General features: G+C 36.9%; 1 protein-coding gene across 1 annotated transcript; it reads right to left on the bottom strand.

Moving 5' to 3' along the window:
• Positions 1-2,989: 2,989 nt before the first annotated feature.
• On the bottom strand, positions 2,990-23,942 carry FBXO15 (F-box protein 15). Its single transcript, XM_030445529.1, has 8 exons — positions 23,838-23,942; positions 19,375-19,617; positions 18,884-19,093; positions 16,929-17,058; positions 14,354-14,436; positions 12,988-13,133; positions 7,524-7,648; positions 2,990-3,922 (listed from the first exon to the last, which is right to left on the bottom strand). Exons 1-8 carry the CDS (start codon positions 23,939-23,941, stop codon positions 3,653-3,655), a joined length of 1,311 nt encoding a protein of 436 aa, XP_030301389.1. The 5' UTR covers position 23,942; the 3' UTR covers positions 2,990-3,652.
• Between the last annotated feature and the right edge of the window lie 113 nt (positions 23,943-24,055).

Genomic DNA, 24,055 nt, shown 5'->3' with positions numbered 1-24,055 from the left:
TCTTTTTCATGAAGAGGGCCAGTGCAGCTACCTAATGTCATCCTTTCTCTCTGTTGAGGTGCAGTGCATGTCTTCACTCACTCAAATGTGGTTTAACCCCAGCTGGCAACTAAGCACCATGCAGCTGCACACTCCCTCACCTCACAGTGGGATGGGGGAGAGAAAACTTGTAGGTTGAGATAAAGACAGTTTAATAGGTAAAGCAAAGCTGCACATGCAAGCAAAGCAAACCAAGGAATTTATTCACAGCTACCCAAGCGGCAGGTAGGTGTTCAGCCATCCCATAAGGGTTACTTGGAAAGACAAACACCATCATCACTCCAAGCATTCACCCCACTTCATTTTTCTTCTTCCAGCTTTATATGATGAGCATACCATTATACAGTATGGAATATCCTTTTCATCAGTCAGGGTCAGCTTTCCCAGCTGTGTCCCCTCCCAGATTCTTATGCACCCCCAGCCCACTCCCTGGTGGGGTGGGTGAAAGGCAGAAAAAGTCTCAATTCTGTGGGAGCACTGCTCAGCAGTAACTAAATCATTCCTATGTTATCAACACTGTTTCCAGCACAAATCCAAAACACAGGGCCATACCAGCTACTAGGAAGAAACTATCCCCATCAAAACCAGCACAACAAAGAAAGGAAGATGCAAGTTGAAGAAGCAGAATTTTGCGTGAAGCCACTTGTAACTTTTCAGGTTTGATCATACAGGTGGTAAACTAGTGAATTTGCTTCTGCTGCACAATTGAAAAGCAACTAGTCAGCTGAAATTACAGCAGTATACACATGGCATTAACAGCAGGTTAATGGCCAATCTGAACAGGTGAAAATGGATCCCTAGTCTTCCCACCTTCAGAAAGGATAAAATTATGCTCTTGTTATTTCACTGAGATGTGTGAGAACAGCTTTGCAGTGGTTACGTCCATTTTTCTAAATCTCAAAACCACCGTTTGCTTGGGTCTACTGCATATTCACATTCTTGATTATTAGTAGCATAAAAAAGTTAGCAATAGCTTGAAGAAACTTTGTTATGCCTTGTCCCACTTTGTAGGTTGATGGTGCTGATAAAGACTTACCCTCTTCCTCACTAATTCTGTTAGTAAACTTACAGGCTAGTGCATTGGAGTAAATGGGTATGGACAGCATACTCTCGTGTTTCATTTCCAGTAGTGACACCAGAATATTCTATACAACATTCAATTGTCAAATGCTTTAGCAATTAGAATTGCTTTTTAAAGAAAAGGAAGCATTTTACTTTAAAACAAAAAAAAAAAGCCCAACCAAACAAAAACAAAACAAACACACAAAGCAACAACAAAAAAACCCAACACATTGGAAATGCAATCAAAATTCAGCAAGAATGAGCAGTGACTGAACTCTTACTATTTTAAGGTTGCTGAGTGCTCATTGACTTTTGCATCTTCACAGCAGGTCAGAGAACATACTTGCACATCTCAAAGGATCAATGCAAACAGAATAACTAACTCCACATCTTCATTTACATGCTTCACAATGCAGCCAAAGACACAGAGGACTTTAGGACTAAGCAACCACTTCTTTACTAAAGATGGTGCCTCTAAGTCTAACTTCAGCTTAAATAAAATCTTAACTGCCCACTTGTCTGTGTAGCATAAATCTCAAGGCCTGTTGTTCTGGCATTCATCACACCCAGTTCACTTGTTAAAACATCTGTAGTATTACTTCAAGAGATCCCACTCACCAGCAGCAGACAAAAAGAAGAGTCTGAATCCAGCTGATCGTGGTTGTTACACTGGTTTAGTCATCATCACAGGAAAGACTTGGACCTGATGGAGCAGATCCAGAGGAGGGCTATGAAAATGAGCCAGGGGCTGGAATGCCTCTCCTACAAAGAGGAGGCTGAGGGAGCTGAGGTTGTTCAGCCTGTAGAAGAGAAGGCTCTGGGGAGACCTAATAGCGACTTTCCAGTATTTGAAGGGGACCCAAAGAAAGGCTGGAGAGGGCTGCTTGCAAGGGCCTGCAGTGACAGGATGAGGGGCAGTGGTTGTAAATTAGAGAAGAGCAGATTTAGATTGGATGTTAGAAAAAAAGGTTTTTACCATAAGGATAGTGGAAAAATGGAACAGGTTGCCTGGAGAGGTTTCTGAGGCCTCACCCCTGGAGATATCCAAGGTGAGGCTTAACGAGGCTCTGAGCAACCTGATCTGGGTTAGGGTGTCCCTGATACTGCAGGGGAGTTGGACTAGATGACCTTGAGAGGTCCATTCCAACCCAAAGTATTCCATGATTCTATGATCAAACACAGAAATGTTTCACTTTCATCATTATGCAAGGTTATGCAACTCAAACTAGAACTGAATCAATCCTAACTTTATTATCTTTGAAAGGTACATCATCCTGTCACTGTAGACCTCCTACTCTTTCTGTAGTGTACACACAAGTGCTTAACAAAAACATTGCCTGCATGAACCAATAAATTTAACATTGCCTGTATGAACTATGTATTGAAAGACATGAAGAAAAAAAGAAAAGTTCTTTTTAAGGAAATCACTACCACAATAAAGTCACAAAACTTAAAAATATAGTTGTGCTTTTTCTTAAGAGAGTCCTGTGGAACCACACAAATCTGCTGTGGTAACGCACAATGTAATGACATAGGAGTCTCAATATCATGTTTTTTGTTGTTTTGTTTGTTGGTTGGGTTTGGTTTTTTTTTGCACACAAGTAGTAGATGACTTGGTCCTAAAGTTACTTCACAAAACCTGAAAGCTCAGGCACTTACATTCAATTTTTATACGAATATTTATTGTTAGATAAATGGTATCAGATACGCATTGTTTCCCAGTACATTCAATAAGAGCAGACACCAGAGCAGCTGTAGTGATAATTGGGACACTTATTCATAGGCCAATACATGAGGCAAGTATCTGGTCTCAAATCAGACAGAAAGTTAGAACATGAAAAAACACAACAAACACAAATTTAAATAAATTGCATAATGGGTATATACACAACTTTATTAAAAAACGCTTTAAAAGCCACACTGTAACTTCTTCTTTACAGTTTAAATCCTCTACTAGAAGACATTTAACTGCAGTATTTTCTGGAAAAAAAGAAAAAAAAAAGAAAGTAGTTCTGCATTTAACAAAACCTGTCAAAACCTGTTATTTTATCAATAATACTAATAAATCTGAAGGGAACTGCACACATGCTGTTTTACTACCAGGCACAAAAGTCAATGTTCTCAAAAAAAGTGTAGCTTACGTAAGGTAAGGCATTTTCACAGTAGGGCTCTCACAAGAAGCAATCATTAACCGTAGTAGCAAATATCTATAAAGAAAAAGATGCCTTAAAATAATAGCAATATACACAATATCAGAAGCAGACTAACCATGCGATGTTCAACACAGAAGAAAAACATTTCTTTACATCAACATTTCTCTTCAATCCCTCCAACGACAATTTTAAAAAATTATGTAATTGCATTTGCTACTAAAAACTTGAAGGAACAGAGTTGCTCTTTGTTATCAGTTTTAAACACCAAAAGTCGAGTGTGATTTTTGTTTTGTTTCATTAATTTGTTTGGATTTGGTGGCTTTTTGTTTTGTTTTGATGGCTGGTTTGTTTGTTTTTGCTTTGTTTTTTAAAGCAATGAAATCAGTTTCCTAATTAAGTCAGTAATTTGTTCCAAACCAGTTATTTACCTTTTCAGTACTTATATAAAGCACCAAACTGATCACAAAATATTCCTCGGTTTCTTCCACCCATACCAACTCAATACAGACTTTACCCTCTGAATCTGTATAATCTGTGGTATAGATATGACCCATGTAATCATAGAGGCTGGATGCCTTGGAAGACAACTTCATATTGACTGGGGCACTGATACACCAAAAGGGCTTTCCAGTTTCCTCCAAGAGAGTAACATCCATCACATAGCAGTCCTACAAACACAACAAGAAGAGATTATTTGCCCATGCCACTTCACAGTAAGTATATCTGTCCCTGATTTTAGGAGAAATACTCAAGGTTCAATGAGCACGAAGATTAGGAACCCAAAACATAGTTGTTAGTGCTCAGCTGACTACTGCAAAAATACTTATGTAGAGATGTCTTACAGAAATCCAAATTTCAACCCACAGACATCAAAAACTGCTACGGAAGGCAGCACTGCCAACCTAAGTCAGACATTATTTCTTCAACATTTATTAAGCTTTTACCTTCTGTGTTTCAACTATGAGTTACCTTATCATTCAAATAATTATAGCCCTTCTAATAGGAGACAGAAACTAAGTCTAAGCTCAGGTGTTACATTTAAGTGAATCCAGCAATATATGCACAGATACTCAGAGACCATTCCCAAGGCCCTGTGTGACACACACTTTATACACAGCACACATATGTACACACCTCTATATGTCAGCTATAAATGAAAGATACATAGCACTTTTTAAATGGCTGCAAGCTTCAGTTCCCAGAAAGGCAACATTACTATATCTTTATTATTACCTCCAAATAATTCTTCCTTTTAAAAATTCTTGAAAATACCTTTCTACAAAAGATTTTTTCCACTAACTACAAAATTATATCATTTTGTAATGCTGGAGTCAGGATGCCAGTTCTTGGGCATTTGCAAACCAATGGTTTCATATTTGCCTTAAAAGCATATTGGGTTTGTGCCATTGTTAACATCAGCTGTTACCTACTCTCATGAGTTCTGAGTCCCTAAATGAATCAGATTATCTTAATTATGCTGTATGCCTGTGTGTGTGTGTATGTGTATATATACGTGCATTACTTCCTGGGGCATCATGTATTCCAAAAGCCTAAACAAAACAACATCAAATATTCTGTAACAAAAAACTAATTTGGAACACTTTCTTTCACTCTACTACTTAGTTGTGCTTCTATTGCTTTAACATTTCTTTCACTCTTACTGTTCTGCAATCAAACAACACAGAGCAGATGGCACAAACAGAAGAGGTAATGTGATACACATAGTTTTCCTAAGTTTGTTCCTGTAGACTATGATGAAAATACAAAATTCAAACCCAATCTGATGATCAGTTCATAACTTATGCAAGCTATAAATTTACTTGAAACATGAACAAATTATTACTTTCTGGGCTGAAATCTTACATATCAAAGACCAATCATGAAAAGTAAAGCAGAGTATTCATGAGTGAATACTCTTCGTTCCCATCTATTTTTAACTATTCAGACCTCAGCAGCTAATTTTTTACAAAAAAATAGCTTGAAATGCTAAAAGAATCTTTTGCCTTTTTTTTTCCCCCTCTTAGAGTACTGTACAAATAAACTCACAAAAATGCAAAGTAGTGGAATGTTCTACCATTATTTGGCCTTCACATGTTTTAGGAGTTTTAGAGATTTATGTTGAAAGTCAAATTGCATTCTACCCACAGCTATGTGTTCACATGTGCAATCTCTCACCAAAAGAAGAAGGGTCTAAAAAAAACATAAATTTTATTATTTATTTTTTCCTAGAAATGAATACTCAGTATAAATTATATTGCAAGCACATAGGACAGAGCTACACTGAAGACTACAGCCACAGCTCTGTTTCCTCTGATAGTTAATTTTCCAGATTTTTATGTGCTCATCATTACTTTCATGGAAGAAAAAAAACTGCAAAGCAGCTGTAAAGCATAAATAGTCACAGAACACTTTGTGCTAGAAGGGACTTTTGAAGAGCATCTAGTCCAACATCCCTGCTGTAGACAGAGACACCTTCCACTAGACCAGGTTGCTCAAAACCTCATCCAGCCTCTGTTCTTGAACACATCCAGCCAGGGAGCACCCACAACCTCCCTGGCTAATTTGTTCCAGTGTCTCATCATCCTCATTGTAAAAAAAAATAAATTTCTTCCTAATGTCCAATTTTAATCTACCCTCTTTCAGTTTCAAACTACTGGCTGTTATCCTGTCACTACATGCCTTCATAAAAAGTATCCCTAAGTCTTTCCCATAAGCCCTCTTCGAAAAGGGGGCTAAAAGGCCACAAGATTTTCTGATGCTTGTCCAACACAGCAGCCAGACCCCCCACCTCCTATCACATGCTTTTTAAGCAAATGAAGCATTTTCTGTAATTTTGTGCTAAGGCCCAAATAACTTTGAGCATGCAAATAGTCTAGCAAAATTAATAGGATTCACAATAAAATAAAACTAAATTAATCCAAGTCTAAAATTTTTCAGAAGACTCAAAAAAGCACCTAGTCTGCATTATGAACACTCATGAAGGAATAAACGAACATTCAATGAACATTCGTGACAATTAAAGAAAGAAGAAAATCACCTTAAAAGTGTTTTCTTGTTACTCTGAATTCCAATTACCAACTGTTTACCTCACCAACATATGATCATTTTATTTATGCAGGTAGGGGAAGAATTTGTTGGTCTTTTGAAAACAAACACCCAACAGTTTAATACAAACTGAGAAAAAATGCAAGTAAACAAAATTTTCACTATGCAAACAAGGAATCTGCAGAAGAAAAAAATGCCATGAAGAGTCAGAGGGAGAGGAGTGAGTGGAAACTGTAATTCAAGCTCAATTGTTGTTGATCTGTTCCCAACAGATACTAGTAGATTCCTAAGTTTTAAAATAAATTTCACATTCCTTATTGCATAGGAAAGCCTGGTGACACTGTGAACTATAAAACAAGTATGTCAACGTCAAGGAGTAAAATCATGTTATCAAACAGTATTCTGTTCCACAATTACTGAGGATTAGCAGAGGCACATTTTATTAATTTTTATCTTTTTCAAAGCAAGTGCGAAAACTGAAATGAAGTGTTGAATCAGCTCACTTTTCAGTAGTGCTTCCATTACATTTATCAGAATTTTTGGTACTTCTGAAATATTCATGCAGCTGAAGTACATTTAAAAGCATATGCCTTCACTGTTGTCACAAAATCTACAGAACCACTCCAAAACTCACTTTACCATTATTCTTCTGGGCGTCTTATACAAGCAAATGAGTGAGAATTCCTCTAAAACACAGTTAATCCAGCTGATACACATACATGACTCAAGAGCTAGGTGCTGACTGCATGAATGTGGTCTGCATTTTCTGCTTGTGTCCATCGGCATTTTAACATTTTCCAACAGCTTCTAACTTTCATTTTATATACATGCTAAAACTGCAAAATATTTTCCTTGGGGTTTCAGGCTTCTTGCCTGGGGAAAAAAACCCCAAAAATCCCCCACAAAACCTGCAGTACATTTTTTGTCCAGGTGTACTTTCCAAGCAGTACTGGTAAGTCACAGCATTGTCACTGAGTGGAAAGCAGTAGTCATCACACCTGCATAATGAGTCTACACACAGTCTAGACTTTAAAACATAAAGGATAAAACCTTTTTTTCTAAAATTCAGATGATTTTTTGCAATATTTTAAATTAGGTTTTTTCCAAGTTGCAGACATCTTCCACAAATAAAACCATTCTTTTAAAATTTGTGTGTTTAAGATGCATAAACTTAATTCCCTTTGAGGTAAGCATATCAAGAAACAAAAAGTACTTCTGACTGACCTTTACGTTGCCTTTAAGCCCATCTGTTTCCCAAGATAAGCCAACTGTCCCAATAAGAGGTGAGTGCTTCATATCATCCTTTAAGCTTACAACTGTGAGCCTCAAATATCCATTTGCAATGTCACCTGAAAATATATATGTAACACTGTACCACTACAAATCAAATGGAGGTCAAGTACACTGTAAACATCATTCTCTCTTCTCCCCATGTCCTAAGTTTTCTTCCACTCATCAGAAAGGAACCCTGGCGTACACCCACAGCTAGATGTCAAGCACACTATAGAGAATTTCAGTTGCAGTTCAGGGCTTTGTTTCTATGATCCACAGTAAAAGCAGCAGCTTAAAAAAAATCCAAATTTGTGTATTTGAGTATGAAAATCTGATTGTCACCTAGAGGTTTTATAGAAGAATATAGGGAGAAAATTCCAGGCTAAATCTTTCAATTTCATGCCACCCCAAAAGTCAGTCTCAATACATGATACATAAAATAAACTATGAGATACCAAACAGTGGGTTTTTTTTGTTTTGTTTTAACATCCCTTTGCTCTGTCTGGTAACTCAAATTACTCCCTACAACAAGATATAAGGATACCTATCCATCCTCCTTGGATAGAATATTGCATTGTTTAAAGTGATAAGCAGTACACCTTGATTAAAAAAAAAATTTAAATCAAGAATTTGTTCACTTTTACATAGCTTTCCAATGGCTCCCTTTCCATGTCATTTTTTGACAGAATTAGTAAGATTTCTTTGTCATCATTTTTATTTATTACTACACAAAACCATAATTCTTTGGTATGCAATCCTCTCCTCCCTAAGGAGACATACTTTTTAAAATGTTCCTTTTCCCCTTGCTTTTGGAGGAAGAAAGTTAACCAGGGATTCCAACAGTGTAATTATAGTTTGGGGTACATCATAAACAAGGTCTCTGATTACTAAAAAATAAAATAATTTTTTTTTAAAAAGCACATTTTTAAGTAAGATATCCCTTGGAAAAATTTCCTTGAAGAAGAGATGCTCTTGAAAAAGCAAACATAAGCAAAGAACAGAACTAAGTACCTCACAATTGCAGGAGACAGATAGGAAGGAACAGAAGGAACTTCCAGGAAAAAAAAGTTTCTCAGAATCCAGTAGCAGGCCCTGGACAGAAAGATGGTAACTGAAGGAGATGGTAGAGGTTTAAAAATGAGAGTAGTAAAAGTGAAAAAAGCAGAAGGGTTTTAAGCTGTGATTCTCTTTCAATCAAGCCCAAGTAGCAGCATGAGGCTGAACAAAGAAGAACCAACATCAGAAAGGCTTTGAGTTAAAAAGCTAAAACCTGTGTGAAGGCAAAAAGCCTTTGCCTGTTGGATGCTGAAGGCAGACAGCTGAAAGACAATGAGAGAGCCCACAGTTTACCACAAAAGCCAGAAACTTCTCTAAATTGGCACTGTAGGGCCAAGCAGTATCCAAGAGATGCTTGGCCACACACCACCACTAGAAAGACATCATTCACAAGCAGGGAGTTAAAAGAATACTTAACTGTTTGGATAAAGCAGACCAAAACATGACAGAGTACAGAAGCAGCAGGTTTTTCAGTACAGAGATTCTCTGGAATGTGTGAATACAGTGAAACCAGCAAGAGTATGTCCAGGAAATATTTTTGTATGGTAGAAGGAAAGCATGTCACTTCAGACAGTGATACCCACTGTCCTTGCAGTGAAGTCTCAGAGAATTCAGTGAGGAAAACATAAGCAGAATTTATTTTCAAGATCCAGCTCAAAATACAAAAAAAGCTATTAATTTTATGCCTACTTAAGTGGTTCAGTTCCAAACCTCAGTAAATAAAATCCAATAATAAAATTTAATTAAAGATAAAAGTATTTTAATAAACAGTCAAGCTCTACTGAGTAATTTAAAGCTGAGCTTTTACACAGCGGACTTTAAACAACATCAGTCAACAAGCATTTTTTTTCCAAACAACTATTTAGTTTTCTGCAATTCAGATTTGAATGGAAGCAGCTATTTCTCTCACTCATTCAAAACAAATGGAATTTTAATGGATTAAAAACAAATTCAAAAAAGAATACTGCTAATCAATCAATAATGCCCAGGATATCACTACTGTTTGGGGGCATTAATAACATGAACTTCTGTGTTGCTAGATGGGTCACCTGCCTAAGGTGTAATTCATAGATCTCCTACTGCAGTTACTGCTTAATTTTAAACTAGAATAGAAATAGGCAATACAGATCAGGAACCTGAGGGCTAAAAATTCAAGGGTTAGTTAATACAGTCTGTAATATAAAAGCTCCACTGCAGTCCTCATATCCAGAAGACAGAAGTAGTAAGGCTTGAAATCAGCAATAAGCTAACTCTTCCTCATTCTAGTTAGATGAGAGAAAGGCAGAGCAATCTGTGTCAAACACACCAAGGGAAACACAGAGTAACATATTGGACAGGTTTTCTTCACCCTAATCTAGATTTTCTTTCACTGTCTCCTCATAATATTCGAAGCTCAGAGTTTATGCAAAATACATACATCATCAAAGCAGCCCTTTAATCAGCATAGGTTATAGGGAACAAACATTTTCAAATAAGGGGAATACTGATATGGAGAAAATACATCATTTTGACAAACCTCAGAAGAAAGGACAAATAGCCCAGTTGTTAAAAGGCACTTACTTCAGCTAAAAGCCAAGTGAGTTTGTTTTGCAGCTGAAGCCTTTCTTGCAAATTGTAATTTGATTGCTATTTTCACAGGAAAAGCTGTGCTTAATACCAGTTCTGGTGACAAAAACAAGCCTTACTATGGTCATTTAAATGTGCAAACCCATCTTCAAGGTCACATGATATGATATGATATTTTACTAACAATCTTAACAAATCTTAAAAGATCTCTAAAAACACAAAAAGCACCCCATTATATTTTGCAAGCACAACCCAGCAACTTACATCAACAAAGAATAGGACTGAAAAGTCAAAGCTCAGATTACCATCTGGCTACAAAGCTGTGCTTAAAAAGTTGAAAACCTAGTTAAATAATTCTCAGGAATGTTTATTAAAAAATAGGTGTAGTATTCATTGCTCTGTGAGTCATATGAAAAGCCTGTCACAGCTTCCTGAAAACAAGAAAAGCTTTGGCACATTCACCCTACACTATCTGTCAATGAAACCATACTACCAATTCTGTTTAAATGAAAGGAAGCAGAAAAAAATCATATTAAAAAACAGCTAAAACATGGTGGAAATCAGCTAGTTACTGCTGTGCAAGTATTAATAACAGGAAGAAAAAGAGTGAAAGCCATATATGCACCAACCACTTGGTTCAGAAGTGTGATTTTTTTTTTTAACATTAAGAATTTTTCTGAAAGAAATGAAAATATAGCAGCACCAAAATGAAGCACAGATTTAAAGATCAGTAAAGAAACAGACAAAAGTAAAACTTAATGTTAACAAATAAATCAGTCATTCTGCAGAATAACAAAAGGGCACTCCCTGGTATCTAGGAATGTCTATAGCTTCCTAGTGGAAACAAGTAAGGAAGACACCAGTATAACAGATAAAAATTGATTCATGTTTCAGAAACTGCCATTGGCATGTTGCATCCATATTTTAAAATAGTCTAGATTGAGTAGAGAATTTTTAAGAAATATTAGGACTTCTCACTATGTCAAGAAACCTCCAATCCCCCACCAGAGAATGGGACAGAGTATCATTAGAGTGGAGGCTAAAAAAAAAAAAAAAAAAGCACAAACCATCAAACATAACAAGCTTGGACAAATCTACACTGTTGGTAAAACACATTTACCAGAAGGAGCAAAGTGAACAGCTGATTACCATGAACGTATGTGACAGGAGATAGCCATAAGCTGTCTCTCTCCATCATTTCTGAAGAAAAATTATGGAGGAAATCAAGCATTTTCCAAAGGAATTATTGTGCAACTACATGGAAGGGAGTAGATGACAAATGAGCTCACTGCCTGCAGAGCCATGGCTTCAGCTGCCTGATGTCCTGTGAGAGCAAAATCTAGAGGCTAAGACACAGCTGAAGGACACAAAACCAGAACAGTTCAGAAAACACTGGTGATCATGTAACAGCTTCTTAACTAACTAAGTGCCATGGCATCAGAACTGTAGCTCCTGGACATGTGCTACAATTTGCATAAACATCAGCTTAGTCGCTAACAAAATAAGCTACTAAGTGGCAAAAAAGTGATACCAACAAAGAAAGTGTGTCACATACTGTTTTCTCCTAGTTGTACTGCTAGGAGCATAAAATTTTCATTTAGAAACAAAACATGGTATTCACCTAAAAAACCAACCAAACAAAAAAACAATCCAACAAAACAACAGCAAGAAATCCATGACCAAAAATCTAACCCTCTGGCTAATTTGCAGAAGAAATAGGGGGGTTGGAGAGTATAAAAAGGACTCCTGTATTGAACAACACCTCAGGAGGGATTTCTATTGCTACATGGATGGAATTTTACTGAAGTTTTACCCTCATAAGTATTCATTTGTTTCAAGCTTGGAGCTTTTCAGGAATCTGAAAACATGTAGGTTTCAAATTCAAAAGAATACAACACTCCACTCTGTGCACAAGGCTACAGTCTAAATGACAGACCTCAGAGTCATGAAATACAAATTAAAAAAAAAAAAAAAAAAAAAAAAAAAGTGGGGAAATGTCTTCTAACACTGTAAAAGCACTAGAGCCTGATAACAGTGCCCTCTGCTGTCTTTATCCAAAATAGTACTTTCTGAAATCAACAGAAGGTTCATTAGTACTGTTATCAGAAAAATACTTGGGAGCAATAACTAACCTACAGCGTTTAATTTTAATTGTTTGAATGTAAAGGTTTTAATCTGTCTCTGCAGACGGAAAGACAGCTATGTAACCATAGACAGGGTTTTTTAAGCCAGAAGAGAGATAACATATATTTTGCAAAACCCTAGCAGAATTACTAAGTTGGGCTGAGCAGGAACAAGAAGCATATCCAGTCATGTCTTATTAAAAGAAATTCTATGAGCCTAAAAAGAGCATCAGAGTTAAAAAACAAATAAAATTACTGATATTGTTTATTACACAATGAAAAGATGGCAGAATAGGGAACCATAAGCTGACCTCAATAAAAGCTGTAAATCCTAAAGTTCTCAGTATCTTCTATAAAGATATTTAAATATTTGATCTATTATTTTAACTATTAACTCAGGACTTGAAGTAAACAAAAACACTCCAATCATGTGCAGATCTTACATCTCAGGCCTGACACCAAGCCAGTGTAATAGCAGTTAGACTTCATACAGAGCAAACTTAAAGCACCATGAAGACAAAGAAATCACACAACAAACAAAAAGATAGTTTACTCTTTAAAAGTCCATTTCTCTCCTTAAAACAGAGATATTCCATATCAGAAGGAAAACCTAACAGCAGATCATTTATTAATAATAAAAAATAGACATTACTGTTTCCTGTCAACTCTACCTTTTCTGCAGAAGAGGCTCTTGAATGTTCCACACAGGTAGGTACCACTTCCACCATGCATATCAAGATGTAGACTGTAGTTATACAGTCCATATTCTGGGTCAACATCATCCAATACAGGTTCTTTAGGTGGAAAGACATATTGACTTAAAAAAACAAACAAACAAACAAAAAACATTAAGCAAGGGGGAATGACTCAGAAGCAAGATGCAGTAAATAGCCCTGCACTGAGACTTAGGAGAGGTTAGAAGAGGGAATAAAATATTAAAACATATAATTTTTCTTTTTTATTAATGATTTTGAAAATAAAATATCTCTAGTTCATCATACTTCCTTCGAGCTGTCTAATACAAAGTTTAATACTTCTAATCAGCTGTCTAGCCTAGCCAAAGGCAGAAATTATGGTAGTCAACTTTAGAAGATGCATCTGTTAAACTCTAAAATATGTATTTGCCTATGGGGAAAAAGGAAAAAGGAAAAAGGAAAAAGCAAGCATAAAAAAGCATCAACTGAACTAAAATCTCAAAGCCAACTAGCTACATACTTCTCTGGAATAGCAGTTATTGAATACTTTTGTGTGTACCTAACCTAAAAGAGAAACTTCTGCACACAAATGACCAGAAGAGCCCAAATCCTGGAGATAAGTAAGCAGCTCCTACATAGAATCCTATTTGGTAATAAGGGAAATAGTCTTACATTCTCTGTGAAAAAACCCATACTAGATCATAGTGGACACATAAGACTACAAGTAGCTACACCAGTATCTGAACAGAAAAGTTAGGGAATGGGCTGGGGGGTGGGATCCTCCTGAGCAGAGGATAAATCCCCCAAATAATCCCCTAAAGCTAAAAAGCTCCATCATTTTAAACAGATACAGTGTATAAACACGTACTATACACTGAAAGATACACTCATGCAAAAATACTTCATAGAAAATCCAGCTAGTTTTTCAGTAGGACTTAAAGACAAATGCAGGCACCTTACCTGTTTATCAGATTTTTTTCTTCCCTCTTACTAAGGGGAAGATATTTTCCTGCTTCCTAAAATGTCCATATTTTCAGATAGGAAAAAGAAATAAAAAGGGGAAAAGTATGGGAGGTGTATATCTAACTTCCTCAATACAGCAAGTACTAGTACATTTGTATGACTAAATTATCTCCTTAACAGCATAGCAGTGGCAACTTTTTAGCATAAAAATACTTCTACAGCTTTGTAAACAGTTATCATAACTTGTGTATATTAAATAAGAAAAGTTAATTGCTACATAAATATAAACCTATTACCAACAGCCAATTTTAACTTTTTGAATAAAGCTTTTAATTTTACAGTTATCTTTACTACCCACAAAGGTAAAACCAATACTTACTTACTAGCAGAACCCAAAGTGCTTCTCTCAAGAAGTTGATGATAATGAAGACTCACCATAACAAAAGCTATTTCATTTTTCTCCTGGAAAGTTAATTGAAGTAGATGTATTTTCATCTGGAAATACTTTTTTCACAATGTCTTTCTGAGCATTAAAATTCACATATAAATGCTGCTGTTTATTACCCTGCCAGTTACTGCAATAATGTTAAAAATGGATTGCTGTAACACTTGGACTCTTCTAACTGCTCCTGTCTTTTCAGAAGAGTACAGAATATATATATATATATAATATCACAACATTTCTGTATTATGGGTAAAGGAAGGGAAACTAGTTATGCCAGGGCAAAAGTCAACAGCAGTACTTCATGAACTGCACTTTACTTAACACTTTAAAAGAGATAGCTAAATGGACTCTACAGGCCTTATTCCCAGCTACTAAGTAACTAAGCATCAAGTTTATTTTCATATGTAAGGAACTATTTGCAAAGAGGACTAACATCAGTGAGGAATGCAGAGCTACTCAACAGAAACACTGAATTTCAAAGTAAAATGCCACGTCTTCACAAGATTTCTTACTCCCAGGAAGACAGTAAGATCCATTAAAATCCATTTTTAAGTCTTATGTTTGCTGACACATGAATCAAAGACTATTCACTGCCAGCAGTCACTATCCTGATAAGTGGACAGCTATTGCTTTTATCTCTGGGTTACCAAACAGAAAATGCCATTCCCTACCTAAACTTTTGTTTTTGTAGCTACTCCTGTACTGCAAAATTACAGCTATAAAAGATAGAATAACAGGCATTTATCAATCACAAAGTTGCTCATTCTTTCTTTTATATATATAAAATATATATACACACACAGACACGAGTATATATATAAGTATACGAGAGTGAGGCATTTGATGCTGAACAACTTTTTGGAGCACAGTTGTGACTGAACCATTTCCAGGTGCTGAAAGAGTTCTCTTTCCAAGCATGGGAAAGGGTAGCACACTAGCAGGACCATAGGGAAACAAGCACAGGGACACCACTCTACTAAACTTCTGAGGACACAAAATAAACAACTATTCACTAATTGGAGCTTTTCACAGATTGAGAAAACCCAGAAGAGGCTCATGAAGGTCAGCCAGTCTCAAGGTTCCTAGGAAATAGACACCTTTAAGGAAGACTGAAAGATTCATTCCTTCTGTAGTTGCAAACAATTCCTCTGGTGATTGTGCACCTTTGAGGTAGGAAGCATTTACAGCTGGAAATGAGACAGTGCTCAGAACAACTGTTCACAGGCTCCCAGAGGGAAGTTTGCCAGTGGGAAAGAATGCAACTCTTCCTCCTTCACACAGCACGAACGGGCTGCCACCTCTGAATTCAGATCAAGAGCAGAACTGCTGAGATAGGCTTCCATAGCACCTATCTGTGTGCAGCTCCTAGGCAGACACCAAGGCCCCAGTGTTCTCAGTGCAAAGATGCAGATTCCTTTAGAGCAGAAGTCTTCAGCTGTTCTGCACTGATGATAGGATATATGACGTGATATGTGACAAGGTATGTGACATATGATATGATTTTCTATTATACTGGGGCAGTGAGAGGGAGTGATGGCTAACAAGCTTCAACTTAAAGAGTCAAAGGGTAAATAACAACAGAGCTAGAGGAAAGTTGCACCAGGGGAGGTTTAGACTAGATATTTGGAAGAATTTTTTTACTGAGAATACTAAGGTGCTGGAATGGGCTGCCCAGAAGGTGGTGGAGTCACCATACCTGGAGGTATTTAAGAAACCTATAGATGGGGCACTTCAGGATACACCCTAGTGGGCATGGTAATTTTTTATTTATTTTTGGTGGGAGGGGTGTTGACCATCGGGTATCGTGACCTTAAAGGTCTTTTCCAGCCATGAAAATTCTTTGAGTTGGTGATTCTGTATTTAAAGACATTAATCTCTACACATAACCTACAGAGTCTAACCTGTAAACTTAGGCACTTAATACCAAGAACTGAGTATTCCCAAAAGGGCATGATTTACAATGTTCCTACTGCTGGAGCAGAATATGAGTACCTGGTGATGTAGATTAAAGGAAAATACTAGCAAAGCTGCCTTCTGGAAATTCATCACTTTGAGTGAGGGGGACAGCATCAGGCATGAGTCAGGGAAGAAGCACATCTCTCCTCAAACTATTCTATTTAAAACGTCTGTAGGACATCAAACTTTGGTGCATGAGGAATGAAAAATAACTACAACTGAACACAGAAATAAAATCAGTATAGTATCTAATATGCTATATTACACAATTATTCTTTTATTTGGAGTGCTGGGGGTTTTTTTGAAAAGTACAAATACTCCTGTGACAGCTCTTCAGAATGCAATAAATCAAGTAGCTGTCCCTAAATGTATTTTCTTGCTGTTAGTTTAGTCAAGATCTTTCAAAATCCAAAAAAAGAAGACAAACTAAAAAAGCCCCCCCCCCCAAAAAAAAAACCACCAGACCAAGAAAAAGCCTAAATTCCAAACTTCATGACAAAAGAATCTGTTTCTTCAAGTCATAATAAAGCACTGAAACAAAATGTTACCTTACCTTCCAAAGTCCTATTATAAGTCCTGGATTCAGACTGAAGAGCTGAACAAGCCTATCAGCACCAACTGCTACACTGTTTTCAGTCAGGTTAGCAAGGTGGTATTCAGCAATTAAGCAGCGTCGACGAGGTCTTTGAAAAGAACACACAGAAGGTAGCAACAACACTCTGAACTTTTACATAAATAATGAGACACAGTAATTCAGTTTTTTTAAACTCTGAAATCTGTCAGACAGCATATGATGAAAATAGCTAAGGAAGCATTTAGCATGCACAGCCATAAAACTAACTCCTGAACAACTACAGCCTACTAGCAGAACAAGAAAGGAAAAAAAAGCCACCATAGAATGGCCTACTATACTACTTAAAATTAAGAAAAACAGATGTGTTTGCCCAGTATTTCAAAATAGCCACGGAATTACTTTACTTTGTTTTTAATACAAAGTTGGTACTGGAATCACTGAATATGTCAGTATGAAACAAGCTACTAAAATAGTAAGTTCTTCCTCCACAGAAGCAAAATTCCAAGGAAAAGATCAAACTGTACATATACTAAATTAAAAGCTTCTGTTAGAAGAAGCTTTCCTTTTCTAAAAAAATATTTCTAAATTTTGCCTGTTAAAGTGATTTAGCTCCATAAACCCTTTAACAAACTTCACACTTTCATAGACATCCTTACTGGATAATGATGGACAAAAAGCAGAGTCTTCATTAACTATTTAGAGTGGAGAAATTACTGTTTCTAAAACTCTTTGCAGACCTTTGTACCTATTTTTTCCAAAATATCACAGTAGTATCACTCACCACTACCTAGTGATATGAAGATAGCAACCGTCAGGGACTTTGTCACATTCTCTCGAATTTGGGGCAGGGATAGGACATCAAACTTTTCCATCTTTAAATCAATCAGGCTGGTATAAATACAAGGACTTTTCCGAAGTCCTTTCAGTAGCTCCTTATGGTCTTAACATTATGAATAATATTTTGATTCTTAAGAAATCATTGATTTCACATCTATTCATGAGCTCTAACAACTTACACGTCTGTGAAAGAAACACACTGACTCCCAACAAGTTTTCTTTTACTGTTCTCTACATACGGATCATCATTTTGGTAAAACAACTACATTTCCCACATAATTTCACTGCAAGACTTGTTTAGCTGACTTTACACAAAAGGCTTCTCTCCTTGTTATTTTTTTTAGGCAAATACTTTGCTTCTGCTTGAGGAACCACGTTTTTTGTAGGTTAACAGCAATTTCCTCCTTTCAGAGCTCTGTTGCTAGGGATGTTGTGTAAGAAGCATGTACCTGATACTGCATATACTAAAAAGACACATAAGACTGAAACATGGAAAACTCCTTGACAGCACCCAAATAACATCCTTTCTCAAGAGTATAATGCCAGAAAAAAATTGTAGACACTTAAGTTAAAAAACAACACCTATCTGACATTGTGCTGTGGATAATTTTTTTTATATACATGTACTTATATTGTAAATGCAGCCAAACACAAACTTCCCTAAATTCACACACACACACCTAGTAGGAAAAAAAAAATTACAGAATATATGACTGGAGCCACATAAACACCAATGAGCTGTTCCAATCTAAATGTTTCCCATGAAATTCTCCTAGATTTACACGTTTGTTTAATGCTCTGTTCATATCTAGGCCTTAGAATCAGGTTCCCAAAGCAGGATCTATCAGTCTATATTTCGAATGACAGCAGCTATATTAACCTACAAATTACTGTCATAGCTTGCTCGATTATATTTATTTCTTGCTGAAAAGCTCTACAAATTCAGAGAAGGACATAGGCTTTGAAAGAAATACTATAGAGAATTAGCTACAGAAAGAATTAGCTGGTTGACTCAAATCAAAGTCTAGTATCCCCCACAGACACATTATCAACCACTAAAATAAAAAACACCTCTAATATCCTTTGTTAAAACTCACCCATTCTTGCTGGGAGCTCTGCGTTTGTCAGGAAGCAATGGCATAACTCCAAATAGTTTTAAGGTCGACAGAATGTTTAAGTGCGGCCAATCTGTACTGTACCAAAGTATAGTAAGAGATGTGTGCTGAAATGATAGGTTTGTCTTCTCCACTACATGTTCTTTCCCATTTTTGTCCTTTAGAACAATCATCCAACTCAAGTCATAGACTCTGTTATTTAAGAATCAAGAGGGAAGAGGGGTGTTTTAAAAAAAAAAACATAAACCCCAAACATTCTCAAAGTGACAAAACCTAATCTATATTTCCAACAGAATTTCTAAATTTCTATTAACTGTTACTTATGTTTCTCAGAATAGGTCATCTATAGGCTATCATCATTATGACAGACATCTTTACAGCTCTATTTTCATATCCACACAGCACTTTCAAACCAATTAATATTCTGCACATTGTTCTCAAGTAAACATCTTCTGTGACAAGGCATTGCTTACTTCATAGCTTCTTTGTTTTTACATGGAAGACCTGTATAAGGATCTACAGGTTTAACAAGTTGCATTACTCTAGTTTTGACAGTAGCTATTTGTTTGGAGATGTATTCTTTCTTCCAATACCCAGGCTCTCTATCAAGCAGAGCAGCACAGCCCAAGGAAACAGTTTCTGTTTGTTCATGTTCCATTTTCCAAATTGTCCTTTTTGGTTTAAAACAACTGGAATAGATTTTCAGCCAGATTTCACTGAGAATAAAAAAGAACAAAGAGAAAAAACACATAAATTTCAAGAGTAGTTACTTAATTATTCTTACATGCATGTCTACCTCTAAGCATAATGTTAGCAGAAAAATAAAGTCCTACATTATTGGCAAACTGCATTTGATCCAAGTTTACAGAAGACGAGAAAATGTAATCTCCTAGACACTAGTCAAGAAAATGCAAATGCACAGTCATACATTTTTTCCTTATTTTCACCTCCCAAGAGCTCATTTGCAGTCAGTTTCCCTGGTGCAAACATGAGGGCTCACAAACTAAAAGGTTTCTCATAGGCTTACTAAGTTTTCTCAAAGAATTTGGAATCTCTGAGTCCATTTCCTGTTCTGGATTATACACATCAAATGAGATCCATTTAGGACTTACTGCTTTACCACAGGGAAGAAAAAACCCAAAAAGTTATTCAGTTAATTCTTACAATATGTTGATAAACATCTCAACTACATGTACAGAAAATGTTTGAGCAGTGTTCTAGAAAGTAGAATGATCATTTGTGGGATGATCTGCACAAAATTCCCACGGGTTTATGCCTCTCAATAGCACACAGGAGTATGTGGGTTTTAAAAAGCCTTCCTTCCCCTGAAGTTGCCACTTCTTTCACATTCACTGGAGCAGATTTAAAAACAAAATGAAACAAAACAAAACAGTACCTGAGAGAAAACTATGACAAGGAAATAAAGAAACATTTTGTCCGTCTTCCTGAAAATATAAGGCACAGGATGAATCTCAAAGACAGCAGAGCCGAACTCAGAGACTTAAAGTGAAAACTGATTAAGGGTAAGCAGTTTTGAAAATTCCAAGGAAAACCACTGCTGTATTCTCTTCACACAAAATCGGCCAGAGAAAAAAGTGTTTTAATACCTCTTAACAAAGACAACCTGGATGCCTCAAGTTTCTCATAGAGATTCAGCTGAAAGCATGGTGGAGAAAGACAGCAAGAACCATTTATGTTTGGTGGTGGTGCCACAGTCATGTCAATCCCTTCTGCACTTTCTTTTGAAAAGCTCAGAAAAGAAATGTCTTTTTGAAGAGATCAAAGGAAAATGCAACAGGAATTACGGGTTCACCTCTTTACTGTTAGAAAAAAATATCATGTCACATTTCCACGCCCCAGTATCTCTAGGACAGGTCATGGAATGCTAAGTACAAGAAGTACCAAGAATTCAAATAATCTGTGAATAAAGGTTTCCAATAAGCTTTCTAATTTTTAAGTGCTAACCACACAGGCTACATAACTGCACTAAAGAAAATTAATAGCAAGAGAAACAAATCCTCAAGAGAAATTTCTCTACCATTTATCAGCAAGATTACCTTCACCAGTCCTCACCCCGGCAAACTTACAGCTAACAGGCTTTGTAATGCATTTTCCCCTCCTTACAGCACTCAAGACTGAACCCATCCCACACTGCCTCCTACCCACAAAAACTGCTCTCCTTCATCAGCTGGGGAGAGGAAGTCCCCACATGCAGAGAGTCAGGCTCTTCCTCACTGATGCTAATGTACTGGGGATTTTGCAAAAACCTTCCAGCCTGCTGCTCTGCAGATACATGCACAATCTCCCACTGCTGTGTTCTGAGTCAAAGTTGTTTAAAACACACTGTTAAAGAGACTGTTAAAGGGAAGTTCACAGTTAAAGCTTACCACTTTCCTTTCACCAAAATCAGAGGAGGCCGGAGTGGCAGGGAAATGAACTCATAAGTAAAACAAAGACTTATGATACTTAAGACCAGAAAAGACAACCCAGTTATCAGAGTGTATAACACATTTCTAATGGAGGGAAGAAACTCTTATTTAACTCCAAAGCAGCTAAGAATTGCAGGATGATGAAAACAGAGATGTCTTTGATACATCATCATCTGGGGAAACTGAGCTGTGTATCATCCATCTGGTCTTCTTCAGTCTAAAAAGTCCTGAATCATGTCCCCCTATAACCTTCTCCTGATAACTAGGAACTCCTTCCCAAGACAGACATCCTTTCTTCCAAGAGAAGAGATATTCAACACCTGGCTGAAAGGACACAGGTTAGTAATAGCTATTTCCTGCATTTTGAAGGTACAATCTCAGACAATGTAAGCTTAATGAAGACAGACTTGCTACCAATACCTACCATCCTTCTCACTCTCATTTACACATTGCTTTTTCCTTTCCCAAGACGTCATAGAATCATAGAATCATAGAATTGGCTGGGTTGGAAGGGACCTCAGAGATCATCAACTCCAACCCTTGAACCACCGTTGTGGTTACCAGACCATGGCACTGAGTGCCACATCCAGTCTCTTTTTAAATATCTCCAGGGATGGAGAATCCACTACTTCCCGGGGCAGCCCATTCCAATGCCTGATCACCCTCTCAGTAAGAAATTCTTTCTAATATCCAACCTAAACTTCCCCTGGCACAACTTAAGACCGTGCCCTCTTGTCTTGTTGAAAGTTGTCTGGGAAAACAAGGAGATCAAAACAAGGAGATGAGAAATCAGTTCAAGATGCTCAGAAATCCAGTCAGAAAAGGGAAGCAGAGAAGGATAAAAGGGGGGCTTGGAATGGCAAGTGTTTAGGGAAGTGTTACTGTGCCTTCATCCTTCTGAAGAATTCAGGGCAGATGAAGCAAAACAGCACCCAACAGGGTAGCATCAATTCAGGCTTTTTGACAGACCAACTACACAAGCATCTCACAGTGTGTGACAGACAAGCTGGAAAAGTACAACATGCTAGGGCAAGAGCAGTACAGAAAGGGAGGTCAGAAACATTTCTTTGCTTTCAACAATTACATTGAAGACATCAGTGCCAAGGAACTCTTAAGCACAGACATTATTTGAAGAGACAAATGGAAAAGCGCTGCACTAGGCAGCACAGATATATCATGATGAAAGATTTATGGTCCTGTTGCATCAAGGACAGTATCCTGTACATACAGGACTGCAAAAATATCCTCAAAAAGACACTCTGCCTAAAAATAAAATCAGATTTGTCACAGAAATATGCAGGGACTTAAATTAAAACTTCTGTTAATTCACACAAAAGTTCAGGGACTCAAGTATGTCAATGGAAATCCAGCAGAGAGAAGTGACCCAGTCTTGCTGAACCAGTCAGTCTCCTAGATAAGGGAAAGTCTCTCCTCCTTGAATCTCATTTGTGCAGATACAGTAATCTTTGTTGAGATTAGAAAATGGAAACAGACATCATTGAAATGGAGACAGATGAATCAGCTTCCCTTAAACAGCCACAATGATTTTATCCTACTTTGCTATCCTGAAGTAGAAAACACACATTAAGATACATAATTTGTGTCAACTATACAATTTTTATCTATGTGCACAGGCTGACAGCCTCAAAAAAAAAAAAAATGTGGAATATGGCATTCCCTTTAAAGTCACCAGTTCTGAAGGTGTCAATGCCAATGTTAGCCAATTCACTGTAGAAGTCCTTGCAAGTAAGTGAGAAATGGATGAATACCAGATGCAGCAACTTCTTATATAGGAAGATATTTTCTCATTTAAAAAACACTAGTGCTGCAGAGTCCTAGGAAAAAAGGATAGCCAGACACTCTAGTTATCCCATATTAACTAGGGTCTCTCTTCTTGAGCCTTTTACAAAATTATCATGATACTTGTAGGCATAATTTGTGAACTCTGTATAAGCAATCTCTTAAAAAAAATGCACCAGTGTTTTATCTTCACCCATTTTCACTTAGAAGTCACCAAAATTTGACAGAAAGAACAACAGAAAAAGCAACCAGTAAATCACCTGATCACCCTCTACAAAAACCTGATGATGACAAAAGAGCTAAATAATCAGGACTTCAAAATTATGAAGCCTATGCCAGTTCTACAAAGCTACCAGCTACACACCACTGAGGACTGCCTGAACCAAAATGCTTGTGCAGGTGCATGCAGCTAAAAACAAATATATGCAAATTTTACAACAAAATAAATGCTAATAGCAACATTTCAAAACACCACGTTTAGTTTTCGCCTCATAACTCCCATTAAATTTAACAGGGCTTGCACAGCTATGGTTTCATCCAACACATTGTACTGTGAGCTATGCAGTACATTTTCAGCAGAGTAATTGCCAGTAGGTACATGCATCAGTGCTCTGGCATCAGTGAAACTAAATTAGAAAGACTCATAAATCAGGTGAAGTCAACTGCTCCACAATTAAGACTAGCACTTATGCTTCCCTCTTCCTTACTTGTCACTGGCCAGATCATAGAAGTGCTTATTCACACAACCAACAGACAACAGAGATGCTGCATCCAAATAGGAAAATATCTTCATCAGCATTTCTGATGGCATACTGGAAAACAAGAGAAATAGCATTAGACTTGCCTGCAAAACCCAGAAGTGGCAAAGAATTTTAATCCCAAAACAAGGCAAACCAAAAGAGATGGAAACTATCAGCTTGTAAAT

This window comes from Calypte anna, chromosome 2 (genome assembly GCF_003957555.1).
Source record: "Calypte anna isolate BGI_N300 chromosome 2, bCalAnn1_v1.p, whole genome shotgun sequence".
NCBI classification, from domain to species: domain Eukaryota; kingdom Metazoa; phylum Chordata; class Aves; order Apodiformes; family Trochilidae; genus Calypte; species Calypte anna.
The sequence above is the reverse complement of the archived record's forward strand: the minus strand, read 5'-3'. Positions and strand labels throughout refer to the sequence as shown.

Excerpts from the sequence above, each read along its gene's own strand:
- FBXO15 (XM_030445529.1), bottom strand. The coding sequence starts at position 23,941 with ATGCCATCAGAAATGCTGATGAAGATATTTTCCTATTTGGATGCAGCA. Across the intron at positions 19,094-19,374 it reads AAAAACAAAGAAGCTATGAA|AGTCTATGACTTGAGTTGGA; the intron begins GTAAGCAATGCC and ends CTTAAATAACAG. Across the intron at positions 14,437-16,928 it reads TTATAATAGGACTTTGGAAG|GAGAAAAATGAAATAGCTTT; the intron begins GTAAGGTAACAT and ends TTAACTTTCCAG.